The sequence below is a fragment of the Oryctolagus cuniculus genome, chromosome 11 (assembly GCF_964237555.1).
Source record: "Oryctolagus cuniculus chromosome 11, mOryCun1.1, whole genome shotgun sequence".
NCBI classification, from domain to species: Eukaryota; Metazoa; Chordata; class Mammalia; order Lagomorpha; family Leporidae; genus Oryctolagus; species Oryctolagus cuniculus.
The window spans coordinates 56,233,882-56,255,082 of NC_091442.1; the positions used below are offsets into that span (position 1 = coordinate 56,233,882).

Below are 21,201 nucleotides of genomic sequence, written 5' to 3' on the forward strand. Positions count from 1 at the left end.
CAGTCTCATCCTCTTTTCTCTGCTGGGCCCAACATCTGAGCAGCTCAGCCTCCCCAGGTCGCTCCAGCCTTCCGCCTGCCTCCGAGGTTAGCCACATCCTTGAGTTTCCATCACTTTATTTTGCAAAAATAGAAAACTCAGCGATATGCAGTAGAGCAGGGTGGAGGGGAGATGTAAACAGAAGGGAGGGGACAGCACCCTGACCCCCCAGAGAAAAAGGGGGAGCCCGTGGGAATCTTACTTGGCAGCTAAATACAAACTGGGGCTTGGAGGAAGAAGGGAGGGATCTCAGAGGCCCTGGGCTCCCCCTCCCAAGACCCCTGGAGGAAGGGGTCGATTCCAGGGTGTAAACAAAAGCTAATAAATAAATAGAGGCTTCCTCTGGGACAGGGCGGGGTCAGCTAAGCAGCATCCCCCCTCCCTGGGCCAAGCTGCCCTGGGGATCAAGGGTAAAAGGCACTGGGGAGAGGGATCCCCTGGCCCCTGTGTAGTGTAGGAGGGTCCCTGCCTGAGAGCTGAGATGGCAGGCAGGAGGAGCCCAAGGCACATGACAGGGCCACGAGAGGGGCTTGTAACGGAGGGTACCCGGTCAACGCTGCACCCAGCAGAGGTGCAGAAGGCACCGGAATCTGTCCCTTTCACCTGCTGGCCCAGCCCCCGAAATGCAGGGCCAGCCTGCCCCTCCACACACCTGGACCTGGGCACAGAGGGCGGCGTGCACCCGGCAGGTGCGTCAGCCAGCATGAGGCACCAAGGGTAGGAGCAAGAGGGCGGGTTCAGCCCTTTCGCTTTTGGTCTCTAGTGTTCCTGTTTGCTCCCAGAGGCCCGAGCACCTGGCAGTAGAAGGGTTGTGGAAGGAGAGAATCCTCCTCCTGCCTGGATAGCCTGGGACCCTGGTATCAGAGGGGCAGTGCTGAGACCGTTAGAGTCCATACCCAGGCTCACCCCTCCGGCCTCTCTCCTGGTGGGAGCAGGGCAGGCCCCCCAGGGCTGGAGACGGAGCCGCTTCGAGCGGGAAGGGGTGAACAGAGGCACCCCTGGAAACTTTGGCAAAAACAAGGAGCTCTTTGGAAGGGGTGGAAAAGGGCAGAGCAGGTCCTCCCCCGGTCACTGGTGGTGCCTGGGAGATGGTCAGGCCGCTGCCTGGAGCCCAACCCCATGGTTGGGGAGGTCAGGGGCCCTGGTCCGGCTGGGGACTTCGACCCCGCTTGCCCTGGCCCCCAGGAGCCTCATCCTCGCTCGAGGCCTTCGGGTGGGAGTCAGGCTGCGAGGAGTCGTCCTCAAACATTTCGGGGTTCTCCAGCATCTCTCGGATCAGGGGGGGCATCGGGCCTGGAATCTCCATCTTCAGGGTAATGGCCCTTTCTGCTCCTACAATGGAGAGACAAAGAGGCTCAGGGGTGGGCCCGGTGCTGTGGCATAGAAAGCCAAGCCTCCACCTGCAGTGCCGGCATCCCACATGGGCGCCGGTTCGAGTCCTGGCTGCTCCACTTCCGATCCAGCTCTCTGCTATGGCCTGGGAAAGCAGTAGAAGATGGCCCAAGTCCTTGGGCCCCTGCACCCATGTGGGAGACCCAGAAGAAGCTCCTGGCTCCTGGCTTTGGATCGGACCAGCTCCAGCCATTGTGGCCATCTGGGGAGTGAACCAGCAGATGGAAGACCTCTCTTCTTTCTCTCTCTCTCCTTCCCTCTCTCTCTCTCTGTAACTCTGCCTTTCAACTAAATAAATAAATCTTAAGAAAAAAAAAAAAAAAAGCAGCAGCAGCAGCAGCAGCAGCAGCTCGGGGGACAAAGCCCTCTGGCCCCTGAAGCGAACTCCCCAGCCTTTCTGAACCACTGTCTGAATCCCCCGTGCGGCTCCCGCCCGGCTACCTCTCTGACCCAGCTTGAGGGCTCTTGGATGCCACTACTCTGCCAGGAACCCCCACGTGGCCTGCTGCCCAGCCTGCTGTCCATTGATCCCGTGGACCCAGGCTGGTCTCTCAAAGATGCTACCGTGTGTGCCTTCCTCCCGCTCCCCAGGCACCCCACTCTCGGGTGCACAGCCTGCCAAGCGCTTCTGGGCCTGTTCTTAGTAACATTCCCAACAGCAGCTGATAGACTTCCTGTGTTCTGGGGCTGACTTCTAGATCAGCACACGTGGCGACATCTGCTCTATCCCGCACAGTGCCTGGGGCCAGCACTGTGGCACAGTAGGTTAAAGCCCCAGTCTGCAGTGCCGGCATCCTACATGGGCACCGGCTGCTCCACTTCCCATCCAGCTCTCTGCTATGGCCTGGGAAAGCAGTAGAAGATGGCCCAAGTCCTTGGACCCCTGAACCCACGTGGGAGACCTGAAGAAGCTCCTGGCTCCTGGCTTCGGCTCAGCTCAGCCCCAGCCATTGTGGCCATTTGGGAAGTGAAGCAGCGGATGGAAGACCTCTCTCTCTCTCTCTCTCTCTCTCTCTCTGCCTCTCTTTCTCTGTAATTCTATCTTTCAAATAAATCTTTTTTTTTTTTTTTTTTTTGACAGGCAGAGTGGACAGTGAGAAAGAGACAGAGAGAAAGGTCTTCCTTTTACCATTGGTTCACCCTCCAATGGCTGCTGCGGCTGGCACACCGCGCTGATCCGAAGGCAGGAGCCAGGTGCTTCTCCTGGTCTCCCCTGCGGGTGCAGAGCCCAAGGACTTGGGTCATCCTCCACTGCACTCCCAGGCCATAGCAGAGAGCTGGCCTGGAAGAGGGGCAACCGGGACAGAATCTGGCGCCCCAACCGGGACTAGAACCCGGTGTGCTGGTGCCGCAGGCAGAGGATTAGCCTATTGAGCCGCAGCGCCGGCCTCAAATAAATCTTAAAAAAAAGGGGGGGGGGTTGGCGCTGTGGCGCAGCAGGTTAACACCTGGCCTGAGGCGCTGGCATCCTATATGGGCAACAGTTAGAGTCCCGGCTGCTCCATTTCTGATCCAGCTCTCTGCTATGACCTGGGAAAGCAGTAGAAGATGGCCTAAGTCCTTGGGCCCCTGCACCCACGTAGGAGACCGGGAGAAAGCTCTTGGCTTCGGATCAGCACAGCTCCAGCCGTTGTGGCCATTTGGGGAGTGAACCATAGGATGGAAGACCTCTCTCTCTCTGCCTCTGCCTCTCTCTCTCTCTGTAACTCTGAATTTCAAATAAATAAATAAATGTTAAAAAAAAAAAAAAGGAGTTCCCAGCTCCTGGCCCCCAGCCCTGGCTACTGTGGGCATTTGGGGTGTGAAGCAGTGGATGGAAGCTCTAACTCTGCCTTTCAAACAGATAAGTAAGTAAATAGTTTTTTAAAATGTGGCTACCAGTTGCAGAACTGGGTGTTAAACTCAGCACAGTTTTTTGTTTTTTTTTTTTTTTAATTTGACAGGCAGAGTTAGACAGTGAGGGAAAGAGACAGAGAAAGGTCTTCCTTCCGTTGGTTCATTCCCCAAATGGCCGTTATGGCTGGAGCTACACCAATCCAAAGCCAGGAGCCAGGTGCTTCTTCCTGGTCTCCCATGTGGGTGCAGGGGCCCAAGCACTTGCCTCCACTGCCTTCCCGGGTCACAGCAGAGAGCTGGACTGGAAGAGGAGCAACCGGGACTAGAACCCGGCACCCATATGGGATGCCGGCGCCTCAGACGGAGGATTAACCAAGTGAGCCACGGCGCCGGCCTCTAAACTCAGCACAGTTGTACGCACCCTGTGGATTCAGCCTCACAGTAACTCTGTGAGATAGGGTGAGCGCAGCCTAGTTCACAAACAGAACCACCAGACAGAAAAAGCCAAGGAATCGGCCCCCCCTCCACGTCTCCTTGGTTTTATGTAGCAGAGACAGGATCCCAGCACAGGTTCTTAGTCACCAGGTTCTTGCTGCTGCCTGCCTGCAGGTCTGACCTGGGAGGCCAGCGGCTCTGGGAAGACGGAGGAGGAAGCTCCCTCGTGACTAACCCTTGGTGCTGATGCCCCGCAGGTCGGTGATTTTCATGAGCATCCTCGGGAACATGTAGGGCTGGCTGGGCCGCCGGCGCCGGGCGTACAGCCTCAGGGCCTCCAGCAGCGGCTCCTGCAGCTTGTCCACTTTTTCAGGCTCCTCCAGGTCCATGCGATCTGTGGGGACAGGCACCGGGGAGTGAAGAGGGGAGGAGGCGAGAGGCAAGGAAGACACAGTGACAGCCGCCCGACCCCCAGCTCATCCTGCCCTGTTGTCTCTGAACCCATCTGCCCTGCTCTAAGCCCTGTAAGTCCCCACCAGCAAGCGGAAAATCACTGCAGTCAGATACCCACCCCAGCACCAGCATCTATCTAGGGTCTTCTCAGCTTCCCCAGGCTCTGCTCCTCTGTTTTTGTCCTAGGTTCTAAACCCGCTAGGAAGCCCATGCAGCGCAGGTCTGAGGATGCCGGCGTGCGGAGTGGAAAGAAAAAGCAGCCCGAGTGGACGCCAGGGGGCGCCCTCGCACCTCCACAGATGAGGCAGATGGCACTGAGCAGCCCCGTCTCCGTGTCGTCCATCTCCAGCGGCAGGAGCTGCCCGGCAAAGGCAAACACGAGGTCTGTGAGGGGCCCGAAGCCTGCGTTGTGCATCTGGGTGCGGTTCAGGGTGAGCCCGTCGGAGAAGGTCATGGTGTCCTGCTCCGGAGTGTACCTCGTGCAGATCCGCAGCATCTGCAGGGGTTGGTGGGGAGGCAGGGTGATGGCCGGCTCCAGAAAGGGGCTGGTACAAGGGTCAGGAACAGAGGGAAAGAGCGTCCCGAAGTTGGCACAGGCAGGAAGCCAGGAGGAGCAGAGGCCTGGGTAAGGACCATCCTGGCAAGTCAGGAGGACATGGGGCGCCCAGGAGTCTAGGACTAGGTCACAGGGGCACGGGCTGGGACAAAAAGAGCTTGGATAAAGATGCGGGGAAAGCCTGGGAGGCCTGGAAGGGGAGTAAGGGAACCTTTTCATGGACCAAAAATTGCTGAAGGCCTCCTAGGAGAGCGAGGCGGGGACAGGACCCCCAGGGCCTGACCTACCAGGATGTCCAGGCAGGCGGCCTTGAGCAGAGTGATCTGGTCGGCGATGCTGAGCCCAGTGAAGCCGGGCAGCCGCTTGGCAAACTCCACGATCTTGATGATGCACTTGGTGGCCAACTCACTGAACTTGTCCCACAGCCCCAGGTCCAGCTGCACCCGGTGGTCTGCGCTGGAGTTCTGGGGGGCGGGGGGGCGGGGGGAGGTTAGGATGCAAGCTAAGGCCCGCCCCTGGGGGCTGTGGGGTCTCTGACAGCAGCGGCCTTATCCGGCGGCCGGCCCCAGGCGCGTGCCCATCCTCACCGTGGTGTACTTGCCCAGCTGGCAGAGCGAGGGGAAGGTCTCCTGGTGGGCTTTGCTGACCTTGCTGATGAGTTCCTCTAACTGGGGGCTCAGCTCATAGCTGTCGGGTGAGCCTTCTTCCTTCACCTCTTTCTTTTTCTTGTTCCGGTCATTGCGCACAGCTTGGGGGTGGAGGAAGAGGAAAGGGTGAGGACCCTCGGTGCCTGCCTCGGGATGCTGTTCCCTGTCACTCTCATGTGAGTATCCGATTCCCTGGCCCCCGTGAGTACCTCAGTTTCCCTCTCTCTCTTCCTTTAGCTCCTACTCCCGGGCTGCCTGTCCCCAGCCCCACCCAGGGCCCACAGCCCCTGCTCTCTCCCTAGGCATTTCGGCTCCATCCTGCCCTTCCTGTCACCCTGTGTGAGCTGGGAAAGGGGGGGGCAGGATATGCAGGCGGCAGGATATCCACTTATAGCCTTGGCAGCACAATGGGGGTGGGGGGATGGAGAGGAGGGGCCACCCTAGATCCATCCTTAGGCTCAGTCCTGGGAGCAGGAGAAGGGAGAGGAAAGCCCCCTTCCCCACACAAGGAACAGGGGGAATGGGGAACCTTAATCCCCATTCACAGGAAAGGGAGAAAGGGCCAGGCGGTGTCTCCTGGGTAAATGCAACTAAATGAAATAGACCAGCGCGAGAGGGTGGTCACCACAGCGCAGGAGCAGGCCAGGGAGCTGCGCCCACCTTCCTTGGACATGCCCACTTCGAAGCACTTCTGCAGCCGGCAGTACTGGCAGCGGTTCCGGGTCACCTTGTTGATGATGCAGTTCTTGTCACGGTGACACGTGTACACCATGTTTTTCTGGATGCTACGGCGGAAGAAGCCCTGGAGTTGGGGGAAGTGGGGAGTGTCACCCTGGCAGCAAGCCCCAGGCCCCACACCACCTATCAAGCACCCATGTGCAAGAGCGCCGCCCTGGCAACCATTCACACACAGCATCTGTGTCCCTGGTCTCTGATCCCCCCACCCCCCAGGTGGTAGCTCTGGACCGCCCCCCCCACCCTTCAAAGCCCACCCATCCCCACCAAGTGCACGTACCTTGCAGCCCTCACAAGAGCTGACCCCGTAGTGGTAGCCAGAGGACTTGTCGCTGCACACAAAGCAGGGCTTGTAGACCCGAGGGGGCGGAGGGGGCGAGGGTGAGCTGGGCACCATCTCCTCTGAGCTGGTGCTTTGCGTTTCCACCGCTGCGGGGGGGGGGGGGCAGGGCGGGGGGGGGAGCAGCGATGTGAGTGTCAGACAGAAGGACTCCCACGGACCCGCCTCTGGCTCACGCTCACAGCCACCTGCTACCACCACAGCACGCTGGTCCCAAGGACCATGCACGACCCCCTCCCACCCCATCAACACTTACAGAAACCCCCCAAGCAGCCACCAAGAGCGCAGCTTCTTGTGACCCTGGCCCACAACCCCCCCACTCAGGCCGGCTCATCCGCAAGAATGCCAGCTCTGCTCAGTTCCCCAAATTCCAGGCCAAGTTCCCCTTGGGCCTCAGTTTCCCCTAACTACCAAGTGGGTGGGCGCAAGGGTTCAGGCCCTGCAGCTCTGGCCTCTTGAAGTCACTCCCTGTCAGGCAGTGTCCCTGACCCACCCTTCCCCCAGATGCGGGGCGGGCAGGCAATTACAGGTCACCCACCTGTAGCTGGCGCCTGGCTGGATGACCTGCTGGGACAGTCAGGAGCTAGAACAGGACCTCACTTTCTCTCCAGTAGCACACGGTAGATCATTTTTCAAGCTTTTTCCTCTCATGCCAAACCTGCTCCCCCCATTAATGACCAAAGTCCTCTCCCCAGAAATCCCCTTAGACAGCACAGCCAAGGGGCACAGGGACTTGGGACGGTCAGACAGAGGACTTGCACCAGTTTTACTTCCCATCCAGGGATGCTGAGACCTAGTGAGCACCCCGTGTGACCGGCCCAGGGCCACCCTGCCCACTGAGGGTGCTGAGGAAGGGGAGGCGGAGGTGTTTGCGCGAATTCCCAGGTCTAGAAGCCGCTGGGGGTGTAGTACAAGCTGGAAAAGTCAGGCGTTACTAGGTAAACAGGGCTGGTGGGGGAGGGGCTCGGGACCCTCTCAGAGCCTCTGTCTTTGCTTCTGAACTCTCTGGGAAAATGCCCACCCTGCAGCAGCTCAGACATGGTGTCCACCCACTCGGCTGCCCTGATGTGGCTGACTGAATCTTGTGGGGGAGTGGGTGTGGGGGGGCGGTCCTCAGAGCCAAGAAAAATCTGCCAGTATTCAATCTGCCGGACCTCCTCAAACCTGGCAAGCTCAAGCCCTTCGCTAGGCAGCAGCCCCCAAACCAACCTCAGCAACACCTTCTTCCTAATAACCTTCCGCAGCCCACGTGACCTGAAGTCTGCGCCCCCCCCCCCCCCCCCCCCGCCTGGTGCCTGGGGAGCTCGAAGGAGAGCCCGGGATAGGATGCTGGGGTTCCAAGCTGGCTCCACCCACCCACAGGAGGGAAGCCCTCCCCAGCCCCCAATACTGACACACACACACACCCACATACACACACACACTCCATTAGCATAAGAATCCTGCTGGAGAGACTCCCTACGGAACAGGGAGAGAGAAAAGAGGGATGCCTGAAGTCTATTCAAGACTGGGGGCAGGGGGCATGTGGGGAGGGCCCGAATGCCTTCCAGGACCTCTGAGGGCACCTCAGGTCCACCCCGGCGTGCCGCTGCCCGCGGGCCTGTGCGTGGGGTGGTGCTCGCTCCCGCGCCGACGCCCTCCCTGCCCGCAGAGAGCCGCCTCATTTCCTCTCTTGCGCAAGCGCCTGGGTGCGGTCAGACTGGCACGGGGCAGTGCCAGCCAATTATAAGACTGGGGGTTGCAGGGAGACCGGCCCGAAGGCAGCTCTTCCCGTCACCCACTCAACACCCCTCGGGCGCACCCGCACCCCTGAACCCGCACAGCCCAGCGGCTCGGAGGCCGGGTCTACAAGGCAGCCCATCCCCGCCACCAAGGTGCTGCTCCCGGGCCAGACAAGGGCCCCTGCTGGGGAGGAGGGGGTGGACTCGGGGTTTTTCTCCTTTTAAAGCCCAAATTGCTGAAATTGAGGAAATTCCTGGCCAGGCTGAGCGGAGCTTCAAACAAACTCTTTATAACCGGCTGTAAACGCTCCCAGCTGCGAGGCCCAGAGCGCAGCAGCCTGGACTCACAACCTAGCACACGCACCTCCTTGGAAACCCACACACTCACACACAAGTCAACAACTCCCGGGGCCAGGCTGGGACGCACCATGGAGGTGACACAAAGCCGGCACGCACCACTCAGCACCAGGCTACGCGTCTACATCAGAACACCTCTCCTGCCAAACAGCCCAGCACCGGGACCCACGGCCGCCAGCATGCAGACATGGCCTGGATCGCCTCCCTACCCACTCATCCCGGGGGGCAGTGTGCGGGGCCGGGCTTGGGCTGGCTTGGGGGCGTTCAGCAGAACTGTGGAGGCCCAAACATCCTGCCACCCAGATCCATGGGACCTGAGAAGGCTCAGGGTCCCTGCCCCGCCCCCCAAAAGTCTTCTTGGAAGATTCCACCTCAGCACACACCCCTCCCAACATAGCCCAGTTCCCCATCCTCTTGGGCAATAAGAGGAAGGCTAAGAATTCACAGGAATTTGGTTCAAAGCAATCCCTCCCTGCTTTCTCTGCCGTTTAAATGGCACACTTTAATTCTCGCCTCACCCCACCCCAAAGTGCCGTCTCCAGTCTGCCCCCTCCCCCTTCCAGTTTCCCAGTTGTTAAATCTGAGCAGCTCTGCCCTAGAACCAAAAGACCGAAAAGGAAAAAAAAAAATCTCAACTTGTAAACAGCTCTGCCGAGTGCCAAGGAGCGAGGCGCGTTGGCGGGGGCCCGGTGACCCGCGGCGCGCACTCCCCCAGGGCCCGCCGCCCGCCCCTTCCCAGCGAGCTCCCGAGCCCCCGGACTCCAACCGTCTGTGCCCGGGGTTGCGAGCAGTCCCAGCCCCGGGTAAGTTTCAGGGGCGCTCCAGGCTCCCACACCCCACATCCCACCCCCGCCCCTGCGCACACCCCACCCCCGCCAGGCTCCGCGGCCCAGGCTTCAAAGCCGCCTCTCATCTGGACTTCATTTTTACTGCCTCTCAGTCCTCAGTTTTTTATTACCGCTCTGGAGAGGGGTTCCCGGGCCCCAGGCCTGGCATCTCCCATTTCAGATGGGGAAGATGGCTCTTTGGGAACCCAGTACTCTGCCTGTCCCCGCCGCTGTCAACTCTAGGCTACCCCCCCCCCCCCACTACACACACAGACTGTGTCAAACTTTTCCCTTCCTGCTCAAGTTGTATGCTGGAGCCATAGAGAAAGTTGACTTCCCAGTACAACCCTAGCCGCGTTTCTAAATTAGTCTTTAAATGGGGTAGGGGGAAGGGAGGGAGAGTCCAGCCTCCTCCCTTCTGGGCACACAACCCCCCCTGGCACCCCTGAAAGAGAATACACAGGATGCACTGTGGGACAGAGCACTTTCCAAAGCCGCCCCCGCAGCCACGCAGGGGCACACGCCCTCCCAGACTCACACGCCACAAACATCCCCACACGGAGCCAGGAGGACCTGCCAAGGCTGCCTGGACAGACCCCTGCTCCCACGGCCCCGCCACCTAAGCAAGGCGCTGCACACTCCGCCGAGTCACCCGTTCTGCAAATGCTATTTTTTCCCCCTCGCCCAGCTTCCCACATGGACTTCACAAACACCACCCACGGTCCCGGGTGCCATATCCTTCCAAGGCTGGGGACCTCGGGGCACACCCCAGATATCCTGCAGTGGTATCAACTGCACGTTCCGCCTAAACACCCACCATAAAAACCACACACGCTCCAAACACTACTGCACGCGCGCGCACACACACACGCAAAGGAGACGCGGAGGCCCCCACGTTTAAAGGGCCAGCAACCTCACATAGAGGGGGGGCCAGAATCTCCGTTTGCAACCCGTTTCCACCGTCCACACACCGAAAAACTGAGCCCCAAGCCTTCCTACTCCCCTGCCCCCACCCTCCTCCCCACCCCCACCCCCGGGCTCGGGTACCTACATTGCAGACTGGCGGGTTGTGGCCAGGCAAAAGACTCAAGTCCGGCGAAACAGGAGCTGCCGGTGGCTCTGCGCAGCAAGCCGGCCCCGGGCCCGGCCGCCCCGTACAGCCGTCGCGGACCCGGGGCAAACGCTTCCATGCAGTCGTACATCGCGACCCGGCTTGGAGGGCAGCTGGGTGCCAGAACACCAAGGACCCGCAGCCGATTCCCCCTCCTCCCCCGGCGGCGCCCCGCTCCTGGAGGGGGGGAGGGGGAGGGCTAGCATAGGGCGCTGGGCTGCATGGGGGGTAAGGGGTGGGCGGGGAAGAGGGGGAACCCCAGCAGGGGAAAGGGACTGGGCGGGGCGCGAAGCCGGGGTTGCCGCTTCAGCCTCGGTCCGGCTCACTCTGGGCGCCTGGGCAGCTAGCACTGGGGAGACCTTTTGTAAAAGCAAAGCCTGGGGTGGGGGGTGGGGCTTGGAGAGCAAAGGGGGCCGGGCACCAAGATGAGCAGAGCTGGGAGTGGAGCGCACACAAATACACACACACTCGCTTCGCGGCGCGCGCGCTTGCTTAGACACACATCCGTGCATGCATTTATCTTGGCAGGCACCACGCATTGCAAATATGCAACAGTGCACATGCGTGTCCGCACGCGCAGAAATTCATGGGTGCACACACGCTGGTGCAAACACACCTGGTTCTGGAGAATGCTAGCAAGCGCTCTCTCCCCGCAGCCCCGGAGGCTCGGCACGCATTTGCACTTAGGCGCGTCCCCAAGTCGGGGTTGGGGGAAGGAGTGGAGGAACCAAGCACACGCATTTCCTTTCGGAGTTTTCTCCCTCCCTTTCGACTCTGCCTTTCTCACGCAAGTCGGTACAGGCAGGGGCGTCAAGGATGACTGGGGGAGAGGGGAACGCGGAGGTCCCCCGCGCGCGGCAGCGCTTCAGAGCCGGGGAACCTGCGCCACCTCCACCCCCTCATTCCCAGGCCTGGCTCCGCCCCGGCTCTGCGCGCGCGCACCCGCGCTCGCGCTTTGGGGGCCGAACAGTGCATTCCTGCGGCTCGGCGCGCGCTGCCTCCTCCTTCCTTCCCGTTCTCCCCACCCCCGGTCCGAGGGCCAGAGCGCGCTCCCGCCATGAACTCTCCGGGAACCCCCCTCGGGGCGGGTGGCCGGGCGCGCTCACCTCCTCCTGACCCGGCCCCGCCCCACCCCGCCCAGGCCGTCGCCAGCGCCGCGGCGGAGTCCCCCCGCCCGTTCCAGCGAACGGAGAGGCTGCCCCTCCTAGCCTCGAGCGGTCCCTCCTCCGCCGCGTCCCGGCCGACTCCCTCGGGTCCCCGAAGCCCCATCCCGCGACTGACACTCCCTGCTGCCTCGCCTGCCTCTTCCCGGCGCGCTTTCCTTGGGCCCCGCTGCGGGCGCGGAACGCAGAACTGACCCCAAGTCGCCCTGCGGTGCCACCCGCGCCTCAGACGGAGCTGCCCCCGAGGAACAGCTCCCCTCCCCCAAACTCCCCGGCGTGCCAAGTGCTCCCCTCTCAAAGCTGGCCTCAGGCTCGTGACATGCCCCCCGCCACAGACACGACCTGCCCCCCCTTCCCCGGCCGTGCCACACTGGGTGTCCCCAGCTCTCCAAGGGCTGCCTCACTCTTGGTTCCCTCAGTTGCCCCTTCCGGGCCTGGGCGCCCTCGCTCGGCGGAGAAGGGGGGTGGGGTGGGCGGGGGCTTGGCCACGTCAGGAGTTTGCCTGTGCCGGGCCTGGCCGAATCGGGGACCCTGGCCCCGGGACAGCGCCAGCGGCGGCGACTCCCGGAAACCGCCCCCTCCCCCGCGCCCCGCCCGCGGGCCGCCCGGCCGCCCGGCGGGCCGGCCCAGCCGGCTCTGTCAGCGCGGCTCACACGGGGAGCGCCGGGGGAGCGGGAGCGGCGCCCGGCCCGACCCCTTCCCCCGCCTGGCGGCTGCGGCTGAGCCAGGGTGGGGTGCGCTTTTCTAAGAATCCGCTGTCGCGGGCGGGGGGCACACTGGAGTGCCGCAGGAGTGGGGCGCCTGACTGGAGAGTCAAGAGCAAGGAAGGGGGTGCCAGGGCAAGCGAGGGGGGCGAGCGCAGGGGAGGGGCCCGGGTGGCTGCCAGGGGCCGAGGGCGCAGAGCTGGGGGAAGTGGGGGCTGAACTGCGAATGGGAGGCTCGGGGTGGCAGGGCTGACTAGGGGGCTTGAAGCAGAGATGGCAAACTGTACTCTCCCTCCCCATGCGAGCCGCCCCCCGCGTGCCCCAAACCCCACTTCTGAATCCAACCACCCCCCAAAAAAGGAATCTGGGAGGGGGAATGAGTGAAGTGCAAAATGAGGAGTACCCCCAAAACGAGGAGGAAGAGCCCTGATTAGTCAACTTGAGGCTGTCAGGCCTCCCCCTCCCCCTCCCCCTCCGAAATCTGAAAGGTCCCAATTAAGTCAGGCCTGCCTGGTTGGTAATTAGAACCAGAAGTGGCCAGGCCACGGAGAGGGGGGTTGGGAGGAGGGCACAGGAGGAGTGGGGGGAGGGCTCCAGGAAGCCACGAGTCCTCCAGAGCCCCCCTTCTCTCTGCCAGATGCACCCCACTCCTCATGGCCTCTTCTGTATCTACTCACTGCAGGGAGAGGGTGGCTTAGGACTGGGCCTCAGGGTGTCAGACCCACCCTTTCCATCCACACCCCATCCGATTCTAGACAGATACAGTAGCCTTTGGGGAGAGGGTCCGGGATTGGGGGGCTCTAATGCCCCCTCTTTTTCCCCCAAATTCCCCCCAGCCCTTATTGCAACAATTAGACCCATTAGCCTTGTAGCATTTCATGGGAACCAGATGTTCCCCCGCCAGCCAGCCTTGTGGGAGCAGGACAGGGGCTGCTGCCTGTGATCCCCACCACCAGGGCGCACCCCCTCCCAGCGAGAGCCCCACTACGGCCCCACTACGGCCGGGTCCTAGAGGCGGTGGAATGTCCCCTTTCCCCTAGCAAGGAGGCTACTGGCACCCAAATTCTTGCATGGTTCCCCCCTCAGGGCCCCTACCAGCCTGGCAAGAGTGACTTCAGCCAGCCAGGACTGGGTGGGGGGGTGGGGGGCAGCTAACTCCTTATACATCCTTTCTTTCCCCCTCCTGCCACCTTCTGGACAGGGCTGCGGGATAACCAGCTCTGAATTCCTCATGCTAAATTCTCCTTTTCTTCCAAAACCCTCCCTCCAAAAACCCCCAAAGAGGGGGCATTTCAAAGCAGGGCAGGCCCCGCCCAGAAGGGTCCCACCTGAAGGGCCAGGGGAGGGGTCTCCGGAGGAGGGGGCAGCCAAAGAGCTGTGGGGGTGGGAGGGGGGACCAGGAGGTGTGAAGGCGGGACAGGGGCCCAAAGCAGGGATGTGAGGAGCACTGGGTAGGTTGGGGGCTGGGACCGGGTAGGGGGCCAGGAGAGGGGGGTGCAGGCTGGGCCCCAGCGGCGGCGGCTCGCCCGGCTCCCCCCGCCGGAGAGGTTTCCTGTTGCAATCAAAGCCCCATTTGTGTCGGCCTGGAGCTGGAGCCGGAGCCGGAGGAGGAGAGACCGGGGAGGGGAGGGGAAGGAGGCAGTCGACTGGGTTTTTTTTCCTGGAGGAGGCCTTGCCGCCCGCCTGCCCGACACCTTGCCCGCCCGCTCCTTCTCCCCTGCGACTCCCAGCGTCTCAGTCTGCACCTCTCAGCCTGTCTAGCTGCACTCATGCTGTGTCAGGGCCCTGCGTCCCTCTTGTTCCGTGTCTGTCAAGTGGGACCCTTTCTCCCTATGCCAGCCTGCTCTCAGTTTCTCCAAGTGACTTCGCGTGGTCGAGCTGGAGCTCCTTGCCTCCTCCTGGAGGACACAGGCCTTACCCAGGGCCAGGGCAGCTGTCGCCAGGTTCAGAGGACAAACTGAGCCAGGTGTTGGGATACAGCAATCTCTCTTCCAGAGGAGGAAGAGGGCAAGGCTTCCCTTCCTTCCCATAACACCCTGTTCCCTGCAGACTTGATCAAGCGAATATAAACCAAACGTACGAGCGTTTGCTCCACAGGGACGCAGACGCCGGGGGTTCGAGCACACGCATGCAGGGTGCGTGTGAGCGCACACCCTCACACATACACCCCTCTGATTTCCATACACACAGGCCTGAGCTTGCCTCTGCAGCTAATGCTCCCCTCACCCCGCCCCTCCTCCACTGCGAGGTTCTGAGGTGCCTGCCTCGCCCAGTGAGGCCTGGAGAGAGCCTCAAGAGCCGAAGCAAGGGTGTCCCCAAGGTGCTGGGGGCCCCGCCCCAGGGAGAAGCTGCAGAGTCCCATACAGACCACTGTCTCGCTCTTATTCTATGAGAGGGGTGGTGTGCAGTATAGGAGAGAGAGGGAGAGGAGAGCGACAGACTCAAGGTGACCGTGGCTATGCCATCACGTGCAGGCCACTAATCCTGCTCTGTTACATGGGCCAAAGAGCGAGAGCAGGCCAGAGAAATGGGAGACCCTCTCTCCCTTCACTCCAGGGTCCCTTCCTCTCCCCTCAAGGACCACCAGGTGCTGCACGCCCCACACCCATGCAAGCTGTCTGCACCCAGCCTTCCCTTCCTCCCCCAACCTGCCTGCCACCTCCCTGCCCAGGCCTGTCCCCTGCTGTTAGCCACACCCTCCCCAGCTACCAGCCCTGGGTCTGGCCCCTCCCTCAGATTTCTCCCTGTCCAGCCCTCCTCCAGGGCAGCCTTTGGGGTTGGGAGCCCAGCCTGACCCTTTCCCTACCTTGACCTCCCTTTGAACCCTGACCTTGATCTCAAGTGCGGCCAGGGCACTGGGGACTGGCTCCTGGCTCTCAGCATTCTCCCTACTCCCAACCTCTCCCTCTTCCAGCTCCTGGGGAAATCAAGTCCCAAGAACTGAAGGGCACGGCTGCACAGAAGACATTCATGCGGGGAGGGGTGGTTCCTTCCCACGTCTCCAGGGCCCTGGGACAGATTCATGGGGTGAAAATGAGGTAGGGAGGCAGCCCAGCTGGAGTTTCCAGAAAGGGGGCTTTGTGCTCTCGTTCACCTGCACGCCACTCAAATAACCCCGGTTGGAGTCCAGACGAGCCGCGCCGCCGGCACACCTTCGGCAGCCCCTTAAGTACCTCCTCACACTGATTCTTTGTTGCTGCACACACTGGAATCCTGAGACCAGTGGAGTCCCAGGGACACAGTGCATAAGGTCTGTACACACACACACACACACACACACACACACCCTTTCTCCACAGGAGCTCAGGGGAACTGCCAGCACAGTCTAGTCACTCCTTTCACTTTCACATCCAAGTACCCCCTCCTGATGGCCCTGTCGCCTTTCTCCCACCTCCATCTCTCTCCCTTTCAACCATTTTTCCCTTCTCTCCACTTGAGGCCATTTCTTCACCAGCATACACTGCTGAGCCTTCACCTCACAGAGCCCGGTGCCCTGCCCACCCACCACCCCACCCCACCCCACCCCGAAGCTTGTGGGTGCCAGGCACGCCCACCAGTCACAGCCCAGCCAGGAGGGACAAACTACCAGATGGGATGAGGGGAGTCCTGAGGGAGCAGGAGAGGCCCAAGCCTTGCCTGCTGTCAGCACCCAGAGGCTTAACCCAAAGACAGCAGGCCTGGGGGACAAGTAGGGATCTGCACAGCACATAGGCACAATGCCAGGCCTGGAGGTGGGGGAGGAGGCCAGCGCACACGTGGCTGGAGGAGAGGATGTTTCTGGAAACACACCCCACCCACCCCCGATTACTTATGGTACAAGAGCCACCTTCTCTGTGTCTGTTTCCGCCTGACCCAGAACCAAGGCCGAGAGTCTCCTGACCCCAACGCATCCCTTGGGTACCTGGTACCCAATTTATTTCCTCTTTTACAGATTCCCCCTAATTCAGAACGATCTCACCTCTTGCTCACAGAGCAGCTGACTGGTCTCCCAGACACCTCTCCTGTCCAGCCTGGCTCCCCCCACCCTCCCACTGCGGAGCTGTACACCCAAGGCTGGTCCCCCTCTGCTAGCTGGCTGATGTGGGAGGCAGGTGCAGCCTTCTCAGTGAGGGGCCTGCTACTTCTCCATCTTGTAGGGGCAAGATGCTCCTTTTGCAAACACTTCCAGTTAGCCCACCTCCAAACCTCCCCCTGCCCCAAGCCCCCCAAACCCTCTGCCTCACTGGAGGACCAATCTTGCAACTCGTCCACCCTCCAAATGCCCTCCTGTTTCCATTTGCCCTTATCCCCCAAGGTCCCTGAGACTCACACAGAGAGGCCATCTCCTTGGGAAGGTCAGGCTGGCCCAGGCCCCGGTAGCTAGGGCTCAGCATCTCGAATGGCGGAGACCCCCTGAGTGCCCCTGGAAAGGCGAAGGGGAAGCCTGCCCCCGGGTAGCCAGATCCAGGCCCCAGGGCACCAGCTGTAAAGAGTCGCTCCTTATTGGTGGCCATGGCAGCTGCGGTGTGGGAGTCCCCTGGGGTCTGCAGTGGGCGGGGGAGGTCTTCAGCCACAGCCCCTGCCCATGCCCACTGCCCCGGCCTGGGAGGCTCCGTGCCCGCCCTGCCTGGCCTGCCCACTGGGTCTCCAAGGGTCCTAGAGAGAGAGAGAGAGGGAAAGGAGATTTGAGTGAATGACCACTCTGAGGTCCCGAGCCCATGGCCCTCTGTGCTGCGCGGGTTAACACTCCCCAGGTGCAGGGCGCTGGTGGTGTGGAAGACAGAGCAAGGCAGGTGCTTACACAAGCTCTGAGAGACTCCAGACTGGCTCCAGGGAAAGTTAAACTGCTGAATGATGTGCTAAGGATCTCTCTGTCTCCCCTCTCCCTCCTTCATGAGAGGTCTTTTAGACTGAAAAGTAACTATAAACCACCATAGCCAGGCTAGACGTTTGCTTTAACCTTTAGTCCTATGAAGAAGGAGTTATAACCCCATTTCACAGATGAGAAAACTAAGGCTAAGTAACTGCCTTAAGGTCACATGGCCTTAGGTGGTGGAGAGCCAAGATTCGAACTCTCTGCCACCCTGGAGAAAGTTAACAGATCTGTGGAGCAGTGCCCCAAGTGTGCAGTGATGATGGGCACAGACCTGGAGCCAAACTCCTGAATCGATATCCCCCCTGCCACTTGCTGCTGATGGGACCTGGGTGTGTCGGGTGTGTCTCTTAAGCTCTCTCTCTCTCTCTCTCTCTCTCTCTCTCTCTGCTCACAAGGTTGTCATGAGTATTGGTTTCACATATGTAAGGTGTTCAGGATGATACACAGCACATCCTAATGCTATGTGCAGGTCTCCCTTGCCTCTGTACCTGCTCATCCTCCACACCTCTCTTTTAATTAGCATTTCCTTCACTATCTTTCTCAGTTCTCTGGCTTCCTGTCTCCCCTCCCAGTTCTTTCTGCCTGCAATTATTCCTCACCCTGTCCCAACATCGCTGGCAGCCTCTTTGAATCTGAGGACGCCCTGGCCCCCTGCTCCCCTCCCAGGTCTGGTATCAGGGAGCTCCTTTACTCCTCCACTTGCTTTGTGCCTCACCTCTGGATCCCCCGCTTATGGGAAGCTCTCTCTTGCTTCCTCTCCTCCCTCAAAAGTAGGCTTCTCCCAGACATGTTTAGCCTGAGCCCAGGGGAGAAAAGGGAGGGAGAGGGGACGGGCACGGCAGGGCAGGCAGGTGGTTTCTCTCCTGGAGCTCTGATGAAGCCAAGCCCCAGACCCACCCACCTGAGTAGGGAGTCTGTGACCTGGGTACCTCCGCCGGGAAGAAGGGCAGAGGGCTCCCTGGGCAGGGGGGCCCAGAGGTCGGTAGGTAGGGGTTTACACCTGCCCCTCTTTCCAGCAGTACATACTCCCAGCCTCGGTCCTCTCTGTGTGCCTCTGCCTTTTGTTGGTGGTGGTGGTGGTGGTGTTGGTGTTGCTGCCTCTCTAACTTTCTACCTTGGCCTTCAAGCCCCCTGAGGGTCAGTTATGAGAAATTGTGGTCGTGGAGGGCACAGGAACTCAGACCCCAGTGCCACCCCCCTTCCCTTAGGCCTGATGCAAGAAGCAGCCCCTGCCTCTCACCAGGCACCACCCAGGCCCCAGCACCCTCAAACTCCAGCCCAGTGTCTGCCCAGGCCCTAAAAGTCTCAGCTCTCAGTCCCCAGAGGCCCTCTCCCTTTGCTTCCCCTATTCCATGAAGCCCTCATCCCTGGTTAAGCCCAGGTGGAGCCAGGAGTCCTGGGCCCCTTGGGCCCCTGGGCCATAGCTCAACAGGCTGGGCCACATTCCAGGTGGATTAACCCCTCCAATGCCAAGGGTGAGAAGCTAGTAGAGGACCCCCTGGTCTTCTCAGACTCTGCTCAGATGGGAACTGGACTCTTGGGCTCCTTGTCTTGCTTCTCACCTGCAGCTGGGAGACCTGAGGGCAGTCAGGAGGGCTTCAAGGGAGAGGCAGCCCCAGGGAGGGATGCCCAGATTCTTGGTCCTCAACAAGGAATGATGCTGTGACAGAAGAAGGGACAGCCAAAGCCCCCCCTGGCCCTCCCCCACTGTTGGGACAAAGAGAACAGGGATTCTTCCCAGTGCTGAGCCCCGGTTTCTCTTCCTTGGCTGGGAAGAGAAGGGGAGGGTCTTAAATCCAGGATAGAGGGAGGCACCAAGAACTGAAGACAGAGCAGAATCCAAGGGAATCCCCAACTAGACCCCCAGATGCCTCAGAGAAGTTCTCCGGAAGGCATCTCTCCTCCCAGCACCACCCCAGGGATGCCGGCCCGAGCCTGCGGTGGAGGTGGGGAAGGGGCTCTGACAAAGCTGCCTCTCTTAGAGCCAAGGTAGAGTGGAGGAGAGGGCACGGATGAAGGGGGCTGCCGGATGAAGGGGGCGTCTCCCCGCTGCCCTGCCCGCTCCACAGCCTGGAACAAAGCTGCTCTTGTCGGCCGCTCTCCGCCCGCTGCCCCCCTCCCCTCTGTATAAACACGACCACCTTTTTCCATGACCCCAGCGCCAGCCTGGGCGGGGAACCCAGGCATCCCCTGCTCTCCTGCCTGGGCCCCCAGCCTGCTCCTCAGAAGGGAACAGCAGTGGGCTGGGTCTCCCTGGCTTCGTGCCCCCCCTCCCCCCCCCTTGGGGGAGTCCAGACCCCACAGTCTCCACCTCTCATCCCCCAGGTGCCCTCCCTCCACCCCACTGGCCCCAGGGAGGGGCAGTGCCCAGGAGGCAGGCAGGCAATGCCAGTGGAATGTGTGTGGGCATCGGAGGGCACGGGCAGGGTGGGGCAGAGGGGGAACTGGAGGTGCCAGTTAGGTGGCTTTCTGAGCCAGGGGTGGGGGTGTGCCGGGTGGGGGGGCGTGCCCTGTGCTACCTACGCGGTGCTAAGCCACAGTGTGTGCTTCTACATGGGACTCTCTTTGGGTTTCTGGAGCGCCGGGCACCCTGCCTGCACTCCCCTCCCCATCTCCCCCTCCACTTGCCTCGAGGATATGGGACACTGGCTGTGGTCCCCAACCCCACATCTGAGGAGTGACCTCAAAGGGTTCACACCTCAGGCTTGAGGACTTGGACCCCAGCAGCCCAGGGCATGAGCCCTTAAAGGGGTGGGGGTGGGGAGGACAGTCCTCATCCAACCTTCTAGCCCCAGGGACCCCTCCTCCCCTCCCCTCCACCAGCACCATCCCGGGTAGAGTCTTACCTCTGGCCACCTGCAGAGATGCCCTGCTACATACTGGGTCAGGTTGAGGGGGCCAGGCTGTAACTGCTGAGGATAGAGAGGCAGTGTCAGTGGGACTCCAGACTAGGACTCTGGGGTCCCCAACCGGGTCTTCCTGCTCTTCCTTTGTTCCATCTGGGCTCCCCTCAAAAACACTCCCGGAGAGCCCCCCACTTGGGCTGGAGGAAGACATGGTGAGGGGTGGGGCATCTCAGAGAGGGACCCTGAGCTGGCAGAGCAAGACTTCACATCCCTGCCCTGCCCCTCTGCGATGCTGGACCCGGGCACTGGCCTGGGGACCCTTTTCTTGCCCTTCTACTGAGCAGAAGAAAGTTGGACCTGCTGAGACCAGCGAATCCTCAGCCCCTCAGAGCCCCCAGGCGGCAGGGGAGATTGGGGTGGGAGATGTCTCCCCGCAGAAGGGAGCCGTTCTGCCTCGGGCTCCGGGCACAAAAGTAGAACAGATGCCCCGTAGCAAAAGAGTCCCCCGAAGCTCTCCCCACTACGCACTGCAACCAAGCGCAGGCACCCAGCCCGTGCCCAGCCGGTTTAGAATCTTCCCACATCAGGGCTGACCCCCACAAGCCCCGCGGACGGCCTGCCCGGCCCCGGGGGGAGGGAACAGCCCCGCGCCGCTCCCCAGCGCACCCTCCCCAGCGTACCTCGCCGGAGGACCCGGGCGTCCGCGGGCGGTGAGCCTGCTTCCCCGCCTGACTCACCTGGAGGAGGAGGGAGGGGAAGGGAGGCCGCGGAGCCCCGAGGTCCCGGCGTCGGGCGGTCTCGGGGATGGCGCGTCGCAGTGTCAGGGGCTCGCGGCAATGGGGGGCTCCGGGGTGGGGGGGCACGGCTCTAGGCTGGGACTGTCTCGGGGCCTCTCAGAGCCCGCCCGCCCACGTGACCGCCCCAAAATATCCGACACATTTTCTCCCAAACCGCACACTGACTCTGCAGGCGGGGACACGGAAAATATTTTCTTTCTTTTTCTCCCTCCCCACCCCCCCACCTCCCTCCCTGCCCAGCTCCCTCCTCCCCCTCCCGCCCTCGCTCCTCCCTCCCCTGCCGCCTGCCCCTGCCCGGCTCCCTCCTCGGTGCCCTGGGGCTGGGGGGGCGGGAGGCTGGGGGGGAGGGAGGGCTGGGCGGGGCGGCCCGGACGCCTGGGTCTCTGC

The 21,201-nt window shown here is 61.6% G+C and overlaps 1 protein-coding gene across 5 annotated transcripts; it reads right to left on the minus strand.

The window, feature by feature from the left end:
• Window positions 1-99: 99 nt before the first annotated feature.
• On the minus strand, window positions 100-21,007 carry RARG (retinoic acid receptor gamma). 5 transcript variants are annotated; one of them, XM_070052289.1, is made up of 10 exons: window positions 20,755-21,007; window positions 20,018-20,080; window positions 16,626-16,951; window positions 6,374-6,522; window positions 6,019-6,160; window positions 5,299-5,459; window positions 4,999-5,175; window positions 4,447-4,651; window positions 3,938-4,096; window positions 100-1,371 (listed from the first exon to the last, which is right to left on the minus strand). In XM_070052289.1, the coding sequence occupies exons 3-10, from the start codon at window positions 16,807-16,809 to the stop codon at window positions 1,172-1,174; spliced, it is 1,377 nt and encodes a 458-aa protein (XP_069908390.1). In that variant the 5' UTR covers window positions 16,810-16,951; window positions 20,018-20,080; window positions 20,755-21,007; the 3' UTR covers window positions 100-1,171. The 5 variants fall into 5 exon arrangements, with proteins under 5 accessions (XP_069908390.1, XP_069908387.1, XP_069908388.1 ...); XM_070052286.1 differs by having other exon boundaries at window positions 20,018-20,083; XM_070052287.1 differs by having other exon boundaries at window positions 20,018-20,083; window positions 20,698-21,007.
• Window positions 21,008-21,201: the final 194 nt, after the last annotated feature.